The sequence below is a fragment of the Lonchura striata genome, chromosome 15 (assembly GCF_046129695.1).
Source record: "Lonchura striata isolate bLonStr1 chromosome 15, bLonStr1.mat, whole genome shotgun sequence".
Classification (NCBI taxonomy): domain Eukaryota; kingdom Metazoa; phylum Chordata; class Aves; order Passeriformes; family Estrildidae; genus Lonchura; species Lonchura striata.
The window spans coordinates 2,183,844-2,207,870 of record NC_134617.1 but is presented as its reverse complement, the minus strand read 5'-3'; the positions used below and the strand labels follow the sequence as shown (position 1 = coordinate 2,207,870).

The 24,027-nt window shown below is 49.5% G+C and overlaps 1 protein-coding gene across 1 annotated transcript in view; it reads left to right on the top strand.

Annotated features, from left to right (window-relative positions):
* Nucleotides 1–6,325: 6,325 nt before the first annotated feature.
* The window catches only part of NEURL1B (neuralized E3 ubiquitin protein ligase 1B), a 32,692-nt gene continuing 14,990 nt past the window's right edge, over nt 6,326–24,027 (top strand). The window contains exon 1 of the mRNA XM_021532125.3: nt 6,326–6,429. Coding sequence (XP_021387800.1) covers nt 6,399–6,429 — 31 coding nt within the window. The 5' untranslated portion in view covers nt 6,326–6,398. The remainder of the gene's footprint in view (nt 6,430–24,027) is intronic.

The following is a 24,027-nucleotide window of genomic DNA, read 5'->3' as shown; positions in this document are numbered from 1 at the left end:
AATGTTCTCTAAACCTCCCGGGTGAGCATTAGCTGACCCTGCTGAAGACACAGGCGTGTTCCTGCTCTGCAGACGAAGGAAGGAGGGCAGGAGGAGGAGGATACCGAATTTGTGAAGGTCACTCAGCAAAGCAGGAGCAGAGCTCGGACTGCAATTCCCTCCTGCTCCTTCCCTCCCGCTGCAGGCATTGGCACACAGCACTAAGAGTCCAAATTAAGAGATTATAATGCATAATCCACACTGGTGTGCCAAGAATTCTCGAAATCATATTACACTGTCACATAAAATGATGACTCATTTGGTAACACAGCCCACAGCCAGTTCCTTTATGTTAAAATTACGTGGACAAGACTGGATTTAAAAAGAAGAAGGAGAGCTTGTTGTGTGTGTAGTGAATGCTGAGTTACAGACGCTCTCATGGATGTTATTTTGGCTGATGCTGAAGGAGCATTTGTGAGCCTGTTTGTTGACAGCGGGGCTGGGGACCAGAGATGCTGACATCCCACTAACAATAATAGGAACTGCCTCTGTTTGTTTGCAAATTGGAATTTCTTCCTTCCATGGGCCCAGCCCACCCTCCACCCCCACAGGAGGAAAGGGCACTCGTCTGGGGCTGGCAAGGGACATCTCCCAGCTAGAGAATTCAGCTTCTGGGCTGCAGGGATGGCCCTTGGCCCATCGTGCCCGGGAGCTCCTCTCCTCCCCACACCCATGGGAAGGGGGAGAGAAAGCACCTTTGTTTATCTCGGGCGTGAATAGTGTGCAATTAGCCCGGTGAACACTTTTCCCAGGAAAAGATGCTGTCACCAAGTCTCTCTCTGGCTGCCTCTGCTCTCCTCGCTCCTCCCTGCACCATCATCCTCGCTGCCACCCCACCTGCTGCCCTTCCTGGTGACCTCTGCTGCTGTCTGGGGACTGTCATTGTCCTTGCCAAAGCCACTTGGGACGTGGCTGCTGCGAGTGGCACTGAGCTGTGTTTTGCTGCTGTGGTTTCACCATTTCCTTTTCCTCTCTCTGCCTGGGCTTTAATTCCTGCAGCTGAGGAATCCGTGGCAAAATCCCTTTCTGCCAGGAATGCCCACATGTTCCTCAGCTCAGAGCTGCTCTGGCATCTTGTCAGAGGTGGTTTCTCCATGCCCTGCGTGGCTGGCACACGTCCCAGCCTGCACCCTGAACACAGAACCCTGGCAGGGCAGGTGCTCGCTGCTCCTTTGGATGTTTGACCACAAAATCCACCCATCCCTGCAGGCTTCCCTTCCCTGTCTGCACCACATCCTGTGGGTCAGCTCTGGCCCAGCAGCACTCTGCCCTATATTGCAGAAAGTGTGGTTTAATGGCCCAGTTTTGGGTAAATAAGCCAAATCTCCAGCAGGCTCTGAGGGCAAGGATCAGGAAACAGCTTTGGCCGCTGCGTGGTCAAGGCCAGTTCAAGAAGCTCTTTGCAAGATTTTCCTACTGCTGTGCTGGAAACTCCTGCTTCCCTTCACTTCTTAGAGGGGAAAGAAAAAGTCAGAAGCAGTTTGTGAGTGTGACCTGCGGAGACCCTGAGCATCCTGTGCTGGTGCTGGGAGCAGGGGAGGGAAGGAATTGCTTTCAGCAGCCGGGAGGCGTGGGTGGCAGGAGGGCTTTGTGTGGTGCTGGAGGATGCTCTGTACATGCATCCCTCCTAAACAAATACCTCTTTAAATGTGTGTGATGGGAATTCAGGGAACTGCTTTTTTTTTATTTTATTTTTTTTTCTTTTTCCAACTTGTCTCCAAGTAGGAGAGAGGCTTATTAGTACTCTCCTTCCATAGGCAAGATGCGGAGGCTGGGAAGTTTTGAGACGAGCTACATTTGCTTTTATCAGGCAAATCTGCTCTCTCCTGGACAGTCCCTTTAGTCAGAAGGAGGAGGAGAAGAAGCACAAGGTGCTGGCCAGGAGTTCTAGGGGGAAGCTCATGAAACCAGCCAGCAGAGCCAGGGAGATGAACTCGTGTCAGGAGGAAGGATTTTTCTCCATGCTGGATAAGCACCTGTTGAAGAAAATGTGTTGAATGTCACTGATGTGCATTCAGAGGAGCTGCACTCTCTTGGACACGGTGCTGTTTGCAAGTTGGAAGGGCATTTTAGGCTGGGACAGTCCCCTCACATCTTTTTCCAGGGCATTTTCCATCTGCAGCCTCTGAGAATTCCCAGGGAGCTCCTGCTAAGCAGGAGAGGTTTCAAGGTGAGGTGTGATGGAAGGGAAGGCGATTTGGGCAGCCTCAGAGCTCCAGGCAGATGGAGCTGGAAGAGAAGTGGATGCTCTGAGCATCTCCTCAGATTTAGTCAGAGAGAAAGGAAAGAATCCAGAGCTGGGGGTGCAGGGTGTGAAATGGGAATGAGAGCTGGCAGCACACGGGGAGCAGGGCTGGGCACAGCTCTGCAGGCAGGAATCTGGTTTTGGGGAAGGACAGATCACCCTGGGAGCTCCCCGGGATCTCCGTGGAGCTGTCAGTGAGACAGAAGTGGGCAGCGAGAGGGGAGCAGCAGAGCTGGGCTCTGGGGCCAGGGAAGCTGATCCCACCCTGAACCGGGGTCTGGGCTGGGGGGCAGGAGGGCTCCCTGCCCCACAGGCACACGGATTGCTCAGGGTTTTATCCCCCTGCTGCTGGGAGAGCCGAGTGTGTCATTATTTATTGCCATCTGTTCCAGACACCGATGGCAGCTGCTCCCAGTGCTACCTTACAGCTCCCAGGGCTTTCAGCCCCCAAAACTCGAGCTCCCGGGGGATTTACAAAGACAATGCAACCCATCTGATGCTGAAAGAAGAGTTCCTCGTGGCGGGCTGCTAGCAATCAGTGGAAATGTAGCTGTTCCCTGTAAGCTATTTGCATCTCTGGGAACATTACATTTATACAAATGTGTTTATACGACTGCTAATATTTCCCTCTCGGAGAGGCCTGGCCTGTGTGGGTGCTGAGAGGAGGGTTTGTGTAAGATCCCCGTCTGCGGCAAACCTCAAGTGAAATTCATCACATTTTTGATTCAGGAAGAAATTTGTCTCTCTTTTCCTTTTTTTTTTTTTTTTTTTGTCTGTTTTGAAAGGCCTGGGTACACACCCCTGCACAGTGAGATTTAGAAGTGATTACAGTGAGCTGGGAAGCAGCTGTCTGACATCAGTGGGATACAGAAAGCCTCTCAAAGACTTTTTCCTTTGCATAACATTATCCTGATCATACTCCACTGATCCCACTAAGATGAATTTGTCATGGGGAGCATTAGGAAATGCAGAAGCAGTGTGCAGCTGCAAGTGTCCAGTCCTGCATGCTGGATCCAGCTGGGTTTCATGGCCAGAGCTCTGCTCCCGAGTTTGCCCGTGGCCAGCCTGTCACCTTGTACAAATCTGGGTTCTTTGTGCCTTGGTTTCATCCCTCATGAAATGAGGATAACGTCACTCACCTTGTGTGCAAAAGGGGTTGAGGTCTAGTGGTGAGAATTGCTGGGAAGGGGCTTAGGTGAGGTTGTTTTGAATTTATGGGAGTGCGGGCAGCAAAGCAAATGCCAGCCCTGTGTGCAGCTCAGGCTGTGCCTGGCCAGCCAGGGGGAGACAGGGAGGACATTTCTTCAGAGGCATGCAGAGGAAATTGCTGAAGTGTCTTTTGATCAGGAGTTACCAAAACTCGCTGGAGCAGAAAGAATCTTAAAATGCTAATGAGCCTTCATCTGTGGAGCCCTGGTTGGGGCAGTTTCTGCTTTTCTCCAGGCTGATTTTGCAGCGCTGCTCAGCGTCCAGTCCTGCCTCTCTTTTACTCTCTCTTTCTGGGGAGGGTAAATCCTTCCCAGCAATTCTCACCACTAGACCTCAAACCCTTTTGCAGGCAAGGTGAGTGACGTTATCCTCATTTCATGAGGGATGAAAGCAAGGAGGAAAATCCTCCTTGCTGAACCATTTCCCAGGAGTGTTATTTTACATCGTGAGAAGAAGGTTATTTTAACAAACTCAATTTTTACAATGCCAAGAGCCAGGAGCGCTGGTTGCATTCCTGCAGGCAGCCTCCCTGTCCCAAGGATGTGCATTTCCATTTTATTGTCTGCTATTTTTACCTCGTTTTGGGGAGGAGGAAGGGCTGGGACACCCTTGGGACGGGCAGTCTGTGGGCTGGTGTGGCCGGGTGTGGCAGGAGGGACAGGGACAGGCTGGGAGGTGGCACCCAGCCCGCACATGGCACACACATGAGCAGCCCCCGGCTGGGCAGAGCCTGCTGCCGGCGGCTTTTGAAAGCGAATTTAAACCCTAAAATAACAACTGCCACTCCCTGCTGAGGGAAAGCAGCCGCGATTAGGAAGCCTCCCATTCCCCGCTGCCTGGTGACACAAGGACTTTCCCCTCTGTGCCAAGAGGGTGACATTGCCACCCTCCCCTTGTCCCCGAAGAGGAGCACGGGGCTCCTCTGACAGCTCCTGCACCAAAGGCAGTGGGAGACATGTGCTAACCTAAGGAGACAGCAGATGGGTGCAGGCGCTTTTAAGAACAGCTGCTGGTGTCTCACTCAATAATCCCATTTTTAACAAATCCGTATGATAGCGAAAAAATGCTGGAAATTAGGTTTTTTCTGTCCTCTCTCATCTCCCGAGCCACACTTGACCTGTTCAACATGATCTAGGGATTAAAGGCTTGTTATTTTAGCTTTTCCATAATAGATCAGAGGCTGATCTCTGTCAGGCTATCGAGCTACTATTCCTTGGCTCTCCCCCTCTTCCCACTTTTCCTTTTGTGTCCCAGGTTATGTGATAATCCAGAGATGTGACTCCTGCTGAGGGGCACGGTGGCTTTTCCCCAACACTGCACCGTGTCATCACCCCAAGGTGCTGCTTTAGAGAATATTTTGGAGCTCCGAGGCTCCCAATTCTAAAGTCTTAAAACTCTGGAAGCTGCCTGAGGGAGGGAAGCCTTGGCACCTTCACTTGTCACCCCTCGGGCAGCAGAAGGGTGGCCAGGAGGAGGGAGGGCAGGGAGCTTTGCTTTTCTCCGGTGGGGAGAAGAGCACATCCCAAACGTGATTTTTCTGGCTGAGATCCGAAGGAGGGAGGCTGTGGAGCCGATATTGTCAGTGGAGCCGATATTGTCAGTGCTGAGCTGTCGGCTGTGGGCTGAGGTGTCCTTCCTCACCGCGCTGCTTCGAACTAATCACCAGCACCGCTGCTAATTCCCTCAGCTCCCAGGTGGGGAAGCCGTGGCACCGGGATGCAAAGTGGCTTAGCCAAGGTCACCCGCCGGGAAATGGCACGGAGAGGGAGAGAGCTGATGGATAGGTGTGGCCGTGCTACGGGAGAAAGGGGATTTTTTTTTTTTCTTTTTCCCTAGGAGGGAGAGGCAAAAGGTCTTGTCGGGGGTTTCTGGGGGCTCCGGGGAGAGCCGGGCCTGTGTTTGCTCCTCCGCCAGGTGCCAGTGGGTGCTCCCCGGGGAGCACCCCCGAGAGGCACCGGGACAGGGATGGGAACAGGGATGGGAACAGGGATGGGGGCAGAGCGGCACATCCCGGAGAGGTACCGGGACAGGGACAGAGCGGCACATCCCGGAGAGGCACCGGGACAGGGACAGGGATGGGGGCAGAGCGGCACATCCCGGAGGGGCACCGGGACAGAGATGGGGGCAGAGAGGCACATCCCAGAGAGGTACTGGGACAGGGATGGGAACAGGGATGGGAACAGAGATGGGGTCTGACCGGCACATCCCGGAAAGGCACCGGGTCAGGGACAGGGACAGAGCAGCACATCCCGCAGGGGCACCGGGTCAGGGACAGGGATGGGGACAGAGCGGCACATCCCGGAGAGGTACTGGGACAGGGATGGGAACAGGGATGGGAACAGAGATGAGGTCAGAGCCCGGAGGGGCATCGGGTTAGGGACAAGGCTGGGGGCAGGGATGGGGGCAGAGCGGCACATCCCGGAGAGGTACTGGGACAGGGATGGGAACAGGGATGGGGTCTGACCAGCACATCCCGCAGGGGCACCGGGACAGGGATGGGAACAGGGATGGGGTCAGAGCGGCACATCCCGCAGGGGCACCGGGACAGGGATGGGAACAGGGATGGGGTCTGACCAGCACATCCCGCAAGGGCATCGGGTCAGGGACAGGGATGGGGTCAGAGCGGCACATCCCGGAGGGGCACCGGGACAGGGATGGGAACAGGGATGGGGTCAGAGCAGCACATCCCGCAGGGGCACCGGGACAGGGTCAGAGCAGCACATCCCGCAGGGGCACCGGCGCAGGAGCAGGGCCGGGGGCAGCGCGGCGGCTCCGCGCTCGGGCGGGGCGGCTCCGCGGGGCGGGGCGGGGGCGGGCGCGGAGCGGCGGCGGGGCGGGCGCTGTCCATGGCCCTGCGGAGCTCCGGGCGGCCCCGGGCTCCGCCGCGCCGCCGAGCGAGCGAGCGATGGGCAACACGGTGCACAAGACGCTGGCAGGTACCGGCGGGGCCGCGGGGCCGCGGGCGGGGGGCGCGTCCTGCCCCGGGGATGCTGCGGGCGAGCGGCGGCGGCTGTGCCGCTCCTCCCCGGGGCGAGGCTCCCCGGGAGAAGCCGAGCGTGCCGGCAAGCCCCGGAGAAGCCGAGCGTGCCGGCAAGCCCCGGAGAAGCCGGGCGTTGCAGGAATTTCTGCGATGCGCTCGCTGCCGGCGCTGCGGGCGGGGATGCGGGGCGCGGGGTGAAGCGGGGCTGATCCCGCAGCGGCAGCGGCGCTTCCCAGCCCTCGCACCGAGCCCTCGCAGGGGCTTTCTGCTTCATTTCCCCTTCTCCTCACGGCTTTTTTTTTTTTATTTTATTTTATTTTTTTTTATTTTAACACAACTTTTTAATGAGGAGAGATCTTAGTGGTTCGGAGTGGCCGGACGAAAACTGCGCTGAGGTCTGAAATGTTCGGTGGGCTGCCCTGCCTTCAAAACTGCATTTTTAGCCAATTCTGCGCTTGGACAAGAGATGTACAGATTCTTTTCCTCTGCAAGTTCGTAACTGTGGGGTTCCCCCCACCCCCCCGCTCGGAGAATCTGTGCATAATAAAAGCAGTTGGTCTCTATAGAATCAACAGGGTTGAATTACTGAGCCCTTGCCAGGCTGTATCTTCAGCCACTCCGCTTTTCTTCTCGTTTCTGCTCTTGCAGAGCTCCTGCATTGCATCTTTTGTACTTCAGGCTCCCATAAATAAAAAGGGTATTATTAAACTTATTTAAAGAAGCAGGAGGATCTATTGAACACATACACGTCTGCCTGTAATCAGCCAGGGAGCTGAATATAGAAATAAAGAGAGGAATAGATTAGCATTTGGATGTGCCATATATTGTCTTTGCAAAGAGAGGGTGCCTGGGACCTTCAGGGCACAAAAGAAAGCTGCTAAGCTCGTGGTTTAGCTATGAACCAGCGATTAGATTTCTAGTTGCATCTCCTCTCGTTCTCTATTACATTTAAATGGGACATTAACTCCTCTCACAATAAGGAAGTTTTCATTTTTTTTTCAATGCTTCACCAAGTGGCAAATAAAGGCATGGTGAGGAGTGCACGACCTTTGAGAAAATGTATTTTGTGGGTTGGCTTTTCAACTGGGGGCACATGCAAAAGACCTGGGAGGGGGAAAAAAAATAAAAAAAGCCAGGAAAACATCTTTGGGTCAGCAGAGTGGTCAGGCTGGAACTTCCCAAAGAAAAAATATCTGAACCTGGTGGGTAGAGAGCTCTGTTGCAGAAGGCTGGGAGTTGTACCAACCCTTCTGCCTGCTGCTAGAACAGTCTCTCCTGAGCAGCCTCCACATGCTCAGCCTTCCACACGTGAATTTAAAAAAAGGGATGACATCAGCTGCAACCGCAGCTCCGCGATTCAGGACTTCCTCGCGGTGCTTTCAAAAGGAGTTGTTAAAGAGGAAAAGTTTGATGGTGGGGGAAAAAAAAAATTTAAAAAATGAAGGCTTGATTTATGGAGACCTCCCAGCTCAAACGTTTGTTCTGGTGGCCTAGAAAATCTCAGTCGTGTCCCTCCTGTCTGGGAGGATTGCACGGCTGGGGATGGTCCATTCGCAAACATTTGTCAAATTGCGCAAGGCAAAGCTATGCAGGACACTTGAATGCCTCTGCTGAGGGCTGGATGATGCTGGAAATGTGTCTTTCCCCCAAACTCAGTTCGCTTTTTTACAAGAGGAATGACAGTCCAAAGGAGCTGTTAGCCTGTGGCTGCTGAGGAGCTTTTGGAGGTTTGCAGTTTGGAAGTTTATGAACGTCTCTTGTCGGGTTGGACCCCATTCAGCAATTTTTCATATGAAACTGAATTTTGGATGGATTGTTTGTCTTTCATTATCCAAATGGCATTGTGGAGGGAAGCAGGTTTAGAACTGTTCTTGGAACAGCCCTTTTGAAAATTAGAAAGTTTTTTCCGGGAGACTGAATGGTTGGATGAAGTTCCATTTATAAATGTGAGGGCTGTTTAGAATTACTCCAAGATAATCAGTCAGAATTAAGTCTTTCCTTCTCTCGGTCCAAAATGCACCTTTTTCTTCACCCTGCAGACTGAGCAAGGCACTTTCACTCTCATTTTGACAGGGGAATTGTTCACTGTCCCATGGACTGAAGAAACTTCTTAATAAAACCCAAACAATCAAACAGAACCCATTCAAATTGAAACTTGCTTGCTCGTGATTCACTGCAGAATCACTTTGGTCGTTTTGTTCACCATAAATAGCTTAAGGTAGAAAAAGCCTTTTCAATGCAATCAAATGCAGAGGGAATGTGGAGGGACCTGGAAAAGCCAAAACAAGCAACAATTCAGGTTTTATACAGAAATGGCGACGCTTTTCTCAAACAGCAGAATTCAATTGGAAACCCTATTGCAGACAACTCATTTTTATACCTGACTTTGCCCAAATGTGCTCGAACAAACCGTTCTCGTTGCACCTTTAAATGCTCGCCCAGCCTCATCCTTTTCTCTGCACATTTCCGTGGGGCGATGCAAGAGCACACGCTATCGGGGCCGGAGGGATTCGTGCCGGGAGCTTGGGAAACTCGTGTCTGCCGAGCCTCCGATGCTCAGCACACGATGGGCTTGGTCGCATGAACAGCCACGGAAAGGAGTCCTGAGGCTGTGGCTAATGAGAGGCAGCTCCTGGGCAGCCATTGGAAGGGAAGAGAGCTGGGATGTGTCAGATGCGCTTAACAACAGGCCTGAGGTGCTGCTGGAAGTCGCTCTTTATCGGGGTGACAGCTAAGTGACACGCGGCACACGCGGGTGCTGCCACCGGGCTGCCCCGGAGCCCTCGGGATGCTCCGGGAGCGGCTCCGGCACCTCCTGCAGGAGCAGCTCCAGCACAGGCTGGGAATGGTGTTTCCCTGTTTCCCTGGGAATGGTGTTTCCCTGTTTCCCTGGGAATGGATGTTTCCCTGTTTCCCTGGGAATGGTGTTTCCTGGTTTCCCTGGGAATGGATGCTTCACTGTTACCCTGCTCCCCTCCAGCATCTCCAGCACAGGCTGGGAATGGATGTTTCCCTGTTTCCCTGGGAATGGATGTTTCCCTGTTTCCCTGGGAATGGTGTTTCCCTGTTTCCCTGGGAATGGATGTCACTGTCTCCCAGCTCCCCTCCAGCATCTCCAGCACAGGCTGGGAATGGATGGATGTTTCACTCTTTCCCTGCTCCCCTCCAGCAGCTCCAGCACAGGCTGGGGGTGAATGTTTCCCTGTTTCCCTGGGAATGGATGTTTCCCTGTTTCCCTGGGAATGGATGTCACTGTCTCCCTGCTCCCCTCGAGCGTCTCCAGCACAGGCTGGGAATCTCCTGGAGGATCAGCTCCAGCACAGGCTGGGAATGGATGTCGCTGTTTCCCTGCTCCCCTCCCCTCCCTCCCATGGCCCGAGGTGATTTTGCGGGTAGGTGGGCGAGGCGAGAGGGAATTGTTGGTTTTTGAGGCACGGTGTTCTCCTGGCTCCCGCAGGTGATGGGCAGCAACTGGCCTGGCCTGGAGCTGCTGGTTCCGTGGGATTTGTGCCTCTGTGTCTGGGTTTCTGCAGGAAATCTCTCTGGAGCTGCTGGTTCTGTGGGATCTGTGGCTCTGTGCCTGGGTTTTTGCAGGGAATAGCTCTGGAGCTGCTGGTTCTGTGGGGTTTGTGGCTCTGTGCCTGGATTTCTGCAGGGAATCTCTCTGGAGCTGGGGTGAGAGAGGCAGGGAGCAGCACAAAGCACCCTGACATCATGGATGGGGCTCCTTTCTCCATGGGGCTCCTTTCTCCAGGCACCCACAGGGCTCAGGAAAGGGTTAATAACCAGTGGGAGCAGGAAGATGCCAGGACCTCAGCAGGGCAGGCTTGGGAGAGGGGAAAATTCCTGTGATCCAGGGAAACCCTTGTGAGGAGCAGTGTCCCCGTGGTGGCAGGGGAAGGGGGACAGCTGCTGGGACACAGGAGGCACTCACCACCCGAGGCACAAGGCAAGGACTTTCCACTTGGGATCCAGCTGTTGGTCCTGACCCAAATAGGGGCATTGGTATTTAACAAAGGAGCCAAATTCCCTTTTTAGAATCTGGCTGGGATCTGATTGCTGTGCTTCTCCCACAGCCTTCCTCACAACTGCGAGGAATACCAAGTATGAGTGGCATTTGTGTCTGGTAAACACGAGGGAGAATGGGGCTTGTTCTGGGCAGAAGCGACTTTGTTGCAAGAAATTATTTTGTATTCTTAAGGAAAAGGCTTCTAATAATTAACCTGCTCTCAACAAGGCAGAAATCCCAAGTTCAGACCTTCACCAGGCTGGTGCTCCCATCTGCCAGGCCAAACAGGGATGGTTGGAGGGTCCCGGTTATGGCAGAGCTGCAGGAATTTACAGCTTGTGGGTTAAAAAAGACATTTCTGTGTATGTCTTTTCAAAATACTGATTCAGTTCTCCTCTAAGAAATGAGGAGCAAAGTCCATGCAGTGGGAAAAGACCTCTCTCCCTTTTCCAGGGGCTAAAATCTCACTTGAAGGAGCACTTCTGTTTAGATTTGTTTTCTGGTCCCTCCTCCTTCAGCTGCTAGTGATGCACTGTGGGAGGAGTTCTTGTTATTGTCAGGAGTTCAGGAAATTGTTTGATTTGACTCCAGTCTGACTTCAAGAAAACGACAAAATACCACTTCAGGTTTGAGTGAAAAAGGGACCTGCTTTGGGTTTGGTTCCATGCTGATCAACATGGACTGCAGGTGTTAATCCAGCCCCATTTTGCCTGTTTTTCTGCATCTTTTAGGAGTTGAGGTTCTGAGAGTCTGCCAGTGATTTTGATGACTCCCTGAGTAACCTTGGAGCAAGTGGCTTTATCACAGGATTGCTTTGAATGTAAGGAAGGCAGGAAACCCTGGCTCACATGGGGGTACCAGAGTTAATTAATTATGAAGCATCTCCTGGAGGAAAGTCATAGAAGTGGGAAAAAAAAAAAAAAAAAAATTCACTGCTTTCTTAGCAACCTTCTGCTCTTCCACTCTTCAAAAGGAAACCTGTGAAGCTGCTCAGCCTTCGCTGGGATTTAGAGCTGATTGTGCACTGAGCACTCTCTTTAACCACTGTACATGCCCCAGACTGTGCTGCAGCCAACTGGCACCATGAATTCAGCCTTTGGCACCTCGGCTCTGGAGGAACAACTGTGCTCCAATGCAGGCAGGCATCACCCCCTGGGGCTGTGTTAAATGGAGCTGTGTCATGCCCCGTGGCCCACGGGCTGTCACTCACACTCAGCACAGTGCCAAGTGTGTCATTAAAGCCAGAGCTTTCCCTGCTCTCCACTGGGTAGTGCTGGGCAGGTGCCTTCTCTTGCTTTTTTAAAAAAAATTTTATTTTATTTTTATTTTTTAAAATTATTTTTGCTCCAGAGGGGAATTGCTTTGCTCAGAGGTCTGGCAAGCAGCACTTTCCCTCCTTTTATTTATTTATTTTTTTTCCTTCGGATAATTGCTGCAGGCCGGGAGGACCTGTGTGTCAGCAGGTCCTCAGATACTGAAAATCCCAACCCAGAGTCTGTCTGGGGAGGCAAAACCCTCCCCGAAGGCAGAGGAAATGATCTGACAACCTATGGAAGTGCCTAAGGATGTTTGAGGTGTTTAACTCCAGGCAGCCAGGCTGGAATGTTTGTTTGACAGAGAGGGATGAGTCAGTGCCAGGCTTATGCCAGGCTTCTCTCTCCTTGCACAGCCTCATTCCCTGGCTTTCCAATTAGGAAAATTGAAATTGAGATTTGCATTTAGGTGCAAATCAGCAGCTAAATGCAAATCTAAACTTCAGTTTTCTGAGCTGCAGCGGGTTTCACCTCCCAGCTCCTGCTGGGGCTGCAGAGCTGCACTTTGGGGCAGCGGTGTCCTGCTGCAGGGTTTGCCTTGAAAGGAAACAATTCCCTTCTCCTCAGCATCCCGCTGTTTACAGAGCCTATCTGTGCGGCTTGGCAGCTAAATTAGGAGCAGCCTTTCCTGAGGTGGAGCCTGCACGTCACCCTGATGGATGAGGTGGGTTCAGGAGAGGAGCAGGCAGGAGAATTGGCACAACCAAGCACAGTGGGGACAGCCTGGGGTGGCTTCGTGTGCTGCTGGATGAGATTCCCTGGAACATCCGGTGAGATCCCACCTCAATTTCCCCACGGGGAAGGTGTGTGAGATCCTCCATCTCTTCCCTTTGCATTCCTGTGGGAAATGGATTCGTAGAATGGCGTGAATTATTGCATCTCTATTGTCTCACCCTTCTCATGAGACTGAAAATAGAATAAAGGTTTTTAAAACGCCTCTCAGTTACCCCATCTCTGAGTCAAAAAAGGGCATCATCCGACACATTTCCACGTTATTATCTCCTGGGTTTGTCTCCCTAACCCTGCCTGGGGCAGTTTTTGGGAGCAGTTTTTTGCTGTGCCCTGCACAGGAGCCAAACCACAGGGCTGACTTGCTCCTCAGGAGCTCCTGGGCCACTTCTGGGACTCCCTGGCACCCAAATTCTGCAGACTGATCCCGAGGGCAGAGGTGTGCTCAGCCTCCGAGGAGTGGGGAAGGGCTGTGGGGAAGGGCCTGGCTGGTGGCACCTCTCAGGGAAGTCCCTCTGTGTGCAGCAGCTGGAGGAAGTTTTGCTGGAGGAGGATTTCCACACTTTGTTCTGTCCCCTCGTTCAGGCAGCTTCTCCTCCCGTGTGTGGTGCCACCATCTGCTGTGCCCTGGAGGGGACAGACCCTGGGCCAGTGGTGTTTTGGTGTCCTTAGTGAGGTTCCACCACTTCTCCTTCCCATCCTTGCTCCTTTCCCATCAGCAGGCCTTTCCCCAGGCTCTCTTAGATGAGCTCTGTGCCTATGGGAGGACTTTTTTGGTGGGAAGGAGATGCTGTTTACTCTCTGTTCTTCCCTATCTTGGTGATGCTGTGTTTATTTTCCCTGTGTATGATGAAAAAGAAGGAATCCCTGGCACAAAGAAAGCTTTATTTCAGCTTACCTGTGCCAGCTGTTCCCTTCAGACCTGGGTGCCCTGTTGTCTCAATTACTGAGTGCTGGAAAACGAATTCCTGGTGTCTGAGCAGCTGCAGTGGGGCTCTGGGGAGGAGGGAGGGAGGAGAAAGTGATTTCTTGCTTGTTAATTTGTTTTCCCCTCTGTGTCCAGGGAGATCTCCTCCTCTGCTTCGTGTAAGCAGGGCTTGCTTTCCACCCAGGAGCTTTTTTCTCCCTGGGTTCTTTCAGACCTCTGGCAATGGAGCAGCTCAGGAATCTCCTGCTGGGAGGATCTGCCCCCAGTCCTTGCCCCTTTCCAGCAAAACCATTTCTTTTTTCCCTTTCTGCACCCTTTTGCTGTAAGGAAATCAAATCAGAAGATAAAAAATGATGTATTGCTTCAATTGCACAGGAAGATTCCTTAAAGACAAAACCATCCAACTGCACTTCAAAGCCTTCCCAGTGCAGCTGGGAAATCTTATTTAGGATTATTTTTAAGAGCTGCTGATGCTTTGAGGGGAGAAGGATGGATGGAGTTGTGTTTGCGGGGTTGTTGGCTGGATAGTTGCGTGGAACAGGTTTCATTTTTGAACTTTGCTGGTTTTATTGTGGATTTTTACAAAATAATGATAATTCTGTACTTTGGGAATTCTCCTATTTTAACCATTTTCCTGTGATTGTACTCCTGATAGGAAAATGCCTAATGATTATGTGGGAGAAATAAATAGAAACATGAAAGTAAAGCTCTGGTTTTTGTTGTCTGTGTGGCAACACAGGGAAAACAGTCAAAAAAGAATTCACTTAAGCAAAAGTTTTCAGAGGGTTTCCAAATGCCAGGGAATGAAGATTTTTGATTTTTGCCCTCCTCCATAACTCAAACATTGAATCCTCTAGGCCCTGCCTGGAGAAGCCAAAGATAAAAGATAGAATATCCCATTTGGCGGCGCAAATGAAATAATTCCATTCAAGTTTCTCCTGCTCTGCTCAGAGATAAGTGGCACTGGGGCAGCAGCTTTCCTGAGCCTGTTATCTCCTCTGCTCTCACTGGGACACCAGCTGCTCAGCTTGATGTCTTCTGGAATTGATGGAGTGCAGCTCAAAAGTTATCTCCTCAGCTTGAAAGCAGAATTCCTAATGAGGGAAAATTGCTGTTTCTTGGGGTCTTAAACTTGACACGGTTGGATGGAGCTTTTTTTTTTTTCCCCTGAGAATACAAAACTCTACTGGAGATCTGCCTGGTGTAGTGTCCTGGGGATGGCTAAAATTCTGTAAGGGGAGCAGCTCAGAGGCTGCAGTGAATTTTGGGGAGAAGACAGGACCAGGAATTTTGAGCATGTACTCTCAGGCAGGTTAGCAACCATGCAAAGCCTTGGTGCAATACAATAAATAAGAATAGTTCTATCACTGGAGATCTAAAAGAACAAGTTATGTTTATTTGTGATTCATCAGCTAGGAATGGAATGAGTAGAACTGGACAACCAGGGCTAAAGGTGGGTTTGAAGATCCCTGTAGGCTCCTTGCAAAAAGCTGTGTCCCCTTGTGACCTCTTCAGGGGCTGTCCTGTGGTGGTCCTTTCCTCAGGACACCTGCAAAACCTCTTGATTATTTTGTCCTGCCAAATGAAAGGGTTTCCAAGAATGAAAACAGAATTAATTTTCTAAGCTGTTGCTCGTAGAGATGAAGAGCATCTTCTCCTGGCAGGTTTTTCAGAATTTGGTGGCTCTCTCCTGGAGTGGAGGGTTCAGGGCAGATCTCCACCCTGGGCAACTGATTTTTGAGGTTTTAAACAGCAATTACTGAGTGATTTGGCAGCAGCAGAGCAGCTCAAGCTGCCCGAAGGCAGAGGGTGAGGAGGACAAGGCTCACTTTCAAGGAAATCTTGGGTAAAGTTTATACAAAGTGATCTCAGCCCCTGGAGCAGGGTTTGTGCCTGGGGTTGGTGCTATCCAGGGATTTTGGAAGGGGTGGGATGGGACATGCACAGCCCAGACAGGTCCAAACCCAGGTTGGTTTTACTCATTGACCAAAATCATCCTCCTGAGCCTGAGTGCTGCTTCCAAGGATGCCAGAGTGGCTCAGGAAAGGCTCTGGAAGATTCCAGGATGCTTTTCCCACCTTTGTGCCAGGCTGGGGGCCTGGGATGGATGCAGGAAAACTTCGGATGGATGCAGGAAAACTTCTCCCTGCCTTCCTCAGAGGTTGGGCTCAATAATCTTCAGAGATCTTCTCCAGCCTAAACTCTGCCTCGTGCCTTCACACATCTGACAAGTGCTTTATGTAATACCTTTCAGATCCGTGGAATTGTGCAGGAAAGGGGATTTAATTTTTTTTTTTTTTAATTTTTTTTCAGGAATAAGAATTGCCTTCTTACAAATTAGCTTAGTCTGCTGCTGACGTCACCCACTGTGCCCAGGCCTGTGAGCGTGCCAAATTCCAGGCTCTGCTCCGAGATTATTCCAAATTCCATGGATCTGCTGGTCCCGGGCACGCTGCCTGCTGCCAGAACTTCCATGTCTAGACAAAGGATGCAGCTCACCTGCAGGGCTCAGCCATCCCCTCTGTTTATTCTGCTAGAGCACAGTCATTAAGAGATGAATTTATATTAAAGGTTTCCAAGAAATGCCTCTGCAACCCCAATGTTTATGTAAGAGAGACCGAGAAATTCATAATTTATTGAATTTGTGTGTGTTCTGCATGGGATTATTCATTGGAGGAACATTCTAAGTGATTTTTTGTATCCTAGTAACCAACTGCCGTTGCTTTTCCATGAATAATCTTTCTAGTTTAACTTGACCAGTCAAATCTAGAAAGGAAAACTCAAATTAAATTTTCAAGGCTCAGATAGCCTTTGCAGGTGAGAGTGAGCACTTTTTTTTTTTTTCTCCCTCATTTAACCACATAATGATCAGATTGACAGATGCTGTCTGCAGAGTTGGAATTTCCTGAGCAGAACAATAGTGGAAGTTTGACTGGTTATGAACTAAGCTTCAAAGCTTGATTTCTTTAATATTCGTAATTAACAAATTGGTTAAAATAGTCCTTTCCTCCCTCAATCTGATAGTTTCCAGGGCAGATTTTTAATAGCAATACAGATTATTTCCCTTTTGTGGGGAGTCCAGCGTGTGGGGTCTCCCATCGGCTCACGAGGACACTCTGATAGTTAATTAATACAATTATTTGTGAATTATTTCTCCCTGCCTTGCCAGCCCTGTGTGGAACAGCTGCGGCTTTTCACTTGGTAAGAGTGTGTTCACATTTTTCTTCTTCAAAATTTATTTTGATTCAAAAGGAGCCCCTTTCCAAAGTTATGTTTCGAGGGGTTGTGTTTCTTTCAAAAGGCCTCTTAGAAATATTAAAAGCTACTTTGAGAAGCAAAACAAAAATAAGAATTTCCTTCCCAGCTCCCTGGGCGAGCTCCTCGTTTCTCCCACCCTCGTGGAGCACTCAGCTGACCACCTCCAAAGCAGAGGGCAGAGGGACATTCCTCCCTGAGAGGCCAACACCACTTCTCATTTTAAACCAAACTCTTTGCAAAGCATCTTTCTGTATGCATTCCTATTTCGTCAATGTTTACAGCCCCGTGCAAATTAACCAAATAAAATACCAAAGTCTATGGGCAGGCTGGAGGAATCCTCTCCAAACCACGTCAAGCAGCCCTCAGCCACTGGCTCAGATTTTCCTCTGGGATGAGATTAATGGTGTGACCTCCTTGCACAGCCCCAGAAGGAGGGAGAAGCTTTCCCTGAGTGCCTCTGGATTCTGACCATGATTTCTCCATCCCTGACTTGCCCCCTGCCTCCTTGTCTTGGACACGTGGAGCAGTCCTGCTTTCCTCCTTTGTGGGGTCTGAAGGTGATGGGCAGGGCAGTGCTGAGGCTGTTTCTGTGCCCACATCCCTGCATTTCTCCTTTTTGTGCCCAGATTCCTTCATTTCCCCTTCCTGTGCCCATATTCCTTCATTTCCCATTTCTGTACCCATTCCTGCATTTCTCCTTTCTGTGCCCATATTCCTGTATTTCCCATTTCTGTGCCCATATTCCTTCATTTCCCATTTCTGTACCCATTCCTGCATTTCTCCTTTCTGTGCCCATATTCCTGTATTTCCCATTTCTGTGCCCATATTCCTTCATTTCCCATTTCTGTACCCATTCCTGCATTTCTCCTTTCTGTGCCCATATTCCTGTATTTCTTTCTGTGCCCATATTCCTGCATTTCCCATTTCTGTGCCCATTCCTGCATTTCTCCTTTTTGTGCCCATATTCCTGTATTTCTTTCTGTGCCCATATTCCTGCATTTTCCCTTCCTGTGCCCATTCCTGCATCCTTTGGAGTGGTTGCTGTTGGGCATCTCCAGCTGTCCCTCATCACCACACACTCAACATCCCAGATCTCCGTCCTACCCAGCCAAGGCTTTTCCCAAACTCTCCCTGTCTTTTGGATAATCCTGGGGGGTTTACAGTGATACTGGGAGCACTCTTAAGAATCCTCAAATTCCGGAGAGGAAAATGCTGCTTGAACCTGAATCACCAGCAGAAATGTGTCCTTCAGACTGGGAACAAATCCTTGCTCCCAGCTCCTTGTAGATCTCATTTTAAGTTCCATGAGGAGAAGCTGAGGGAGCTGGGAAGGGGCTCAGCCTGGAGAAAAGGAGGCTCAGGGGGGACCTTGTGGCTCTGCACAGCTCCTGACAGGAGGGGACAGCCAGGGGGACATCCAGGATGAGAGGGAACAGCCTCAGGCTGGGCCAGGACAGGCTCAGGGTGGGCATCAGCAGGAATTTCCCCATGGAAAGGGAGCTCAGGCACTGGAACTGCCCAGGGAGGTTTGGATCCCATCCCTGGGGTGTCCCAGGAAGGGCTGGAGGTGGCACTGGGTGCCTTGGGGACAAGGCGAGGATGGGGCACAGCTGGGACTCGATGGGCTGGAAGGGCTTTTCCAGCCTCAGTGATTCTGGGATTCTTTGCTGGTTTTCCTGCAGCTCTGTTCTGATCTGGCATTTCAAAATTCTCCATGAATGGTGAAAGCCAGAACACTCCGTGTCTGATGGATTTGGGACCAGGGAAACCCCCAGTGTGGCTCTGTTTTGGTAACTTCAAGCTCCCTGTACATTTGGAATCTCTTTTCCAGCTGAGGATCCCAGGAGGATGATGCAAATGGGAGCCTCTGGGTGCCCTGAATTTCAAAGAACTGGAGGCACAGTGTGGAGTTGTGTTTTATTGTGGCCAGAACCAACAGAGGCTGCGAGCTGTCAACACATAATTGTGCGTTTTGTGTTTGGTAGTAAAATTTTGTTCTACCAAAAAAAAAAAAAAAGAGCAGAAAGATCTGTCCAAAGAGGAACAAATTCTTTCTCTCTTTGCAGCTTTTCAGATGTGATTTATAGGTGTGTTTTTCCAAGTAAGCCCAAACAAGGCCAGTGAATGGCTCTGAATTAGTTTGATTCTGTTAATTGAAACAAGAGACATCTGGGTGGAAATGGGAGGGTTTAGGCAGCTGCTTTTTTTGTTTCATGTGGGATTTCTAATAGTCCCAATTCCACAGTTACCAAGGAGTGCTGTTGGACTGTGCACTGGGGTTTAGAGGTGGAAATGATCAATGAAAACTACAGAAAAGCCCCAAAATACAGCTGTAACTATAACAACAACTGGCAGCTCTGCAGTGAACTGTTGGGAAGGTATCGACCAAAGAAGTTCTGGGCTGAACAGCAGCCCAAGCTCCACGTTAAAAAAGTGAGAAAACAGAGTGTAAATTAGGGCTTGGTACTGCCTGGACCTGGCCACTGCGCTGCTGTTTGCTCTATAATTCACACCTTTACCCCAAGCATTCTTTCCTCTGGGGCAGGGAGCAAAAAAAAAATAGTTTTCATCATTTTCTGGCTTTTCAACAACGCAAGGAATTGTGTCTCATCTCCAGATTGTTTTCGGTTCACCTGCCTCTGTCATATTTTGGCTGTGATACCACAAAGACAGAAAGAATAAAGGGAGAAAAATGCTGATGTTGATTTAGGTGTGCTGGGTTCAAACCCCACTGGAATTAAGGTTGACACAGAGGCTTAAAAATAAACCTCTCTTGCTCAAATCCTTCTTGTGTTGAAATAATTGAAGGCATTTGAGATGAAGGAAGGGGGCTGAAGTCATGGTGTGTCCATTAATGGTATGACTGTATTTTCTTTTTGTTTGTTTGGACAGTTTAATATCTTGAAGTGGGCCTTGTTTCCTCTTATTAATTCCTGCAAATATCACGGAAAAGGATCTCATGCAGCAGCCAAGTGTTGCACAACCACCTGCCTCTCAGATTGCCTTCACAGCTTAGCAGAGAAATCTGCATTTTTAAAAACCTCAGCTAAGGAAAAGAGGGATGCATCTTTTTTTAGTGGGATGTTTTCCTGTGTTTCTAGACCAGAATGCTACTCTTTTTTTTTTTTTTTCCTCGCTTTTTTCTTTTCCCCTTTACAATTTTTTTGGATTTGTTTCTGAAGTACGTAGAAAAAAAAAGCCCCAGCTTGTTTGTCTGAATATTTACTAGAACAGCCAACAAAATATGTGATGTTATTGTACAGGTTGGACCGTTCACGAGTTGAGTGAGGTCATCAGCTCTTCAGATCTTTTGGAAAGAGAGTTTGGCCAGATTGAATTTCCTTGAAATCTCCCTGCTGGGACAGTGCTGGCTTGAGGCACCAGCCCACCAGCACAGCCCATGAGAGCTCCCAGTCCCTCCAGTCCCTCCAGTCCCTCCAGTCCCTCCAGTCCCTCCAGTCCCTCCAGTCCCACCAGTCCCACCAGTCCCACCAGTCCCACCAGTCCCACCATCCCTCAGCCATTCCTCCAGGGAAACGAGCCTGGCAGAGGAGCAGAGCTGTGCTGTGCCCCTGATTTAATTAGAACCGGTTATTACCGTTGTTTTGCCCTGTTTTGGATTCTTTACGTGTTGTTTTGGAAAAGCTTAGTGGAATCGCAGCCTTTGTATATATAAAATATAGGATGATTGAAGAGCTGGCCACTGCTTTATTTAGCTTCCTCAGCCATGCGTTCCACCCCAAGCATTTTCCCCTCCCGCTGCCAGATCACTGTTTAAATTGTGTGTAAATAGAAAAGGAGCTGTGGACACAGTTAAAAAATGCTGGAAGAGGATTTTATGGGGAAGAACACCTTCCTAGAGGCCTTCCCCCACTTTTTCCTGGGGTTTTTGGCTCTGTGTGGGTGCCACTGTTAAATCTGATGGCTCTCTGGTTATCCATCCCTGTTTGGACTGGAATAACTTCACTGTTTTTTTTTTTATATATATATTTCTTTTCAGCCAAATTCTTTGGAGTGTAGTGGAGTTGTAATTAGGAGGAGAAAAAAAAAAAAAAGGGACTCTTAGAACCACTGTGAAGAGAGATAAAGACAAAAGAGGCTTCTGTAAAAGTGAGGAAGCAAAAAGAAAAAAAATAAGTTTGTTCCTTTTATCTTGAGGGTGTTTTGGGAAAAGTTGAAGGTGGAATGAATGGCCAGGCTCTCCTTCCTGCACCTGCAGCATCCAAGTGCTGATCTCACCCTTGATGGAATCCCAGAGTGGTTTGGGTTGGAAGAGACTTAAGGATCATCTCATTCCATCCTCCTGCCGTGAAAGGGACACCTTCACTAGCCCAGGTGCTCATCATCTGCAGCTTTTCAGCTTTTCTTCCTCCCTAGCCCTGGAGCTGGAGGATTCCTGTGCTCAGGGGGAAGTTTTGGGCTGTTCTCAGGGAGTGTGAAAATCAGGCTCCTGGCTGGAGCCTCACACGCCCCACCTGAGTCTGCACCGAGCCTACCAGCACAGCTCATGTGCTGGCCTTGCTCCAAACGTGCTTTTGGGAGGTGGGGAAGGCTTGTGGATTGTGTACAGCCCAAATCCAGAGGGATGAAGATAAGGTAAACACAGCTTCTCGGGGCTTTTTGGAGAACAATGCATGGAAAGTGAAGCTCAATTGCTGCTATCGCTCTTCAAATCTTATTTTTTTTTTTTATTTTTATTTTTCCCTGTGTCACAAGCTGCCCTCGTGGTGCAGTGCCTGTCTGTAGGGGATGGGTGGGTTTCCTGCATCAGGGAGACAACAAAATGATTTCCCTCTGTGTGTTCCTGTCCAGAGCAGCACATGGATGGGCTGTGGGAAGGATGTGCTGAGTCCCAGGGCTCTTTCCATGGGCACGGAGTGCAATCGCAGCTCCGAGGATATTAAAAGGGAATGCATGCCATCCTTCAATTTCATTAACAGCCATTAACATTGGAATGACACGGGCACTATTTATAATTCCCCCATGCAGAGGACTTGCTGCAGCTGGCCAGGAGAAAAGGCTCAATGGAAACAGGGAGTTTATTTGCATTAATGGTCCCTCCGTGCTGGCCTGGCAGCAGGAGGAGGCTGAGGGCATGGACCATTTCAATGTCAGTGATTATGGCAGGCACAACTTCTGGGAACTCTTCAACAAATCCCAGTCCTGACTGGAGAAGGAGAAGGGCAGAATGATGCTTTGGAAGCCATGTGTTGTTCTGAAAACCTGAGCTGTTTCTCCTCTCTGGGGGGCAGAATTTGTCTTGGAAGTGAGAAATGGACGGGGAGGAACTGGGGGCAAGGAGACCAAGGCAGTTTTTTTGATCTGTGAGGAATACTCTGTGATCTTTGCTGTGCAGAGGGATCAGCCAGGAGCAGGGGATGGGTCTCTCTCAGAGAGAGCCCTCACTCACTCGAGGGGCCAGCAGCACCCTCTGACACAGGAGGTTTTTGGGGTCTCTCGGGTTGCTCTTAGGCTGGGTCTGTACTCTCACCTGGGACTCTATTTCTGTATGAAATTAGTAAATCTATGCAGAGCCCAGCCACCCAGAAAACATGAGGGCTTTGTTCACATCTCTGCTCCTCTCTTCCCTTCTTGGGGTCTCCAGCTGTGATCATTCCTCCCAGACCAGTCTTTCCAGCCTCGAGTGTTGCATATTTTAGCACCCTCTCTGCTTTTATGGTGCACACTGTCCTTTTCTAGAAAGCAACAAAAACAATAAATCACAGAAATAAATGCTTTAATCCCTGACTGACGATCACCGAGCATTTAGATTTGGAAAATATTCAGTCTTCCAACCTAGTGCTGGTCATTTCCAGTGTAGCATTCCTCAGAAACCATTTGTGGAGTTGCTTTAAGAACCACCAGCTGCTCACTTCTCGCTGCTTTTGGTCACCTCCCAAAGTCTGTGATGGACTTGGAGAAGATGAGGCAAGCTGAGCAGACCTCTGCTCTCCTCAAGCTAAGCTCCACTTTCTAAAGAAGGCAACAACTTTCCAGACCCAGAATACATCAAGTCAGGGTTTTGCTTTGCTGGTGTGGGAACTCGAGCGCGTTGCACGTGCAGCTGATTAGTGAGAGCACAGCCCAAAAATCCCCACTCAGAGCTACAGCGAGAGCATCTGGCTGATCATTTCTGACAAGATGTTTTTATCTTTAGCCAGTAGCCAAAAGTTCCGAGGAGTTTTGCCCCGTGGCTTTCAGATCCCTGACATCTCCTGGCTCTGTGTGGCTCTGGGAGCGGCACGAGCCAGGGTTTGGGTGTCGAGGCCGTGGAGCAGCTCAGGAGGAGCTGTGCCATTCCCAGGGCTCCTCATCCATCACAGCTGCTTTCATCGCTGGCACGGAAGGATTTCAGCAGGATTATGGCATCAGCCCTGCCTTTGCTCCATCCCGCCCGCTCTGTCTCTCATTAACCAGCTCTGAGAATTTGTTACTCGGCTTGCAGACTCATTGACCCAGATTCCCTAATAATGCAGGGAAGAGGAGATTTTCTGTTTTTTTTCCAGTGCTTAATCGCTGGCTGCTGTGAACACTTGGTGCTATTTATATGCAGGAGGGCTAAAAGCCTGCAAGAAAGATGGGGCCAGCTTTGCAGCAGGATTCCTGCATGCCCAGGGCGGGAGGCACAACAGGAGAGGGGCAGAGGTGAGTGTGGGTGATGTTCCCATCCAACCCGGCAGGAGTTTTGGTTTTTTTTGGGAGCAGCCCCTGCTTTTACAGCCTGCTCCACCAATATTGGTTTCGCTCAGGGCTCCCCACTTTGCTCTGGAAATGCCTCTCCACCAAAGTCATGCACTGGGTTTCCTGGTGGCTTCTTTGATTTCTTCTGCCACCAAAAGCAAAGCCAAGCAGAAGAATATTGTATTTTATATATAAATATGGATATAATATATAATTATACATTTATATAATTGTAGATATAGAATTATATTATCATATTATATTTTAAATACAATATGATATAATATGATCTATAATATAATGTAATGTAATATAATGTAATGCAATGTAATATAATGTAATAGAATGTAATTAATGAAATATAATGTAATATACTGTAATTAATATAACATAACATTAAATAACATAACATAAAACAACATAACATAATGTAACATAATGTAACATAATATAATGTAACGTAATGTAACGTACTATAACGTAATATAATGTAATATAATATAATATAATATAATATAATATAATATAATATAATATAATGTAATATAATGTAATGTAATATAATGTAATATAATGTAATATAATATAATATAATGTAATGTAATGCAATGCAATATAATGTAATATAATATAATA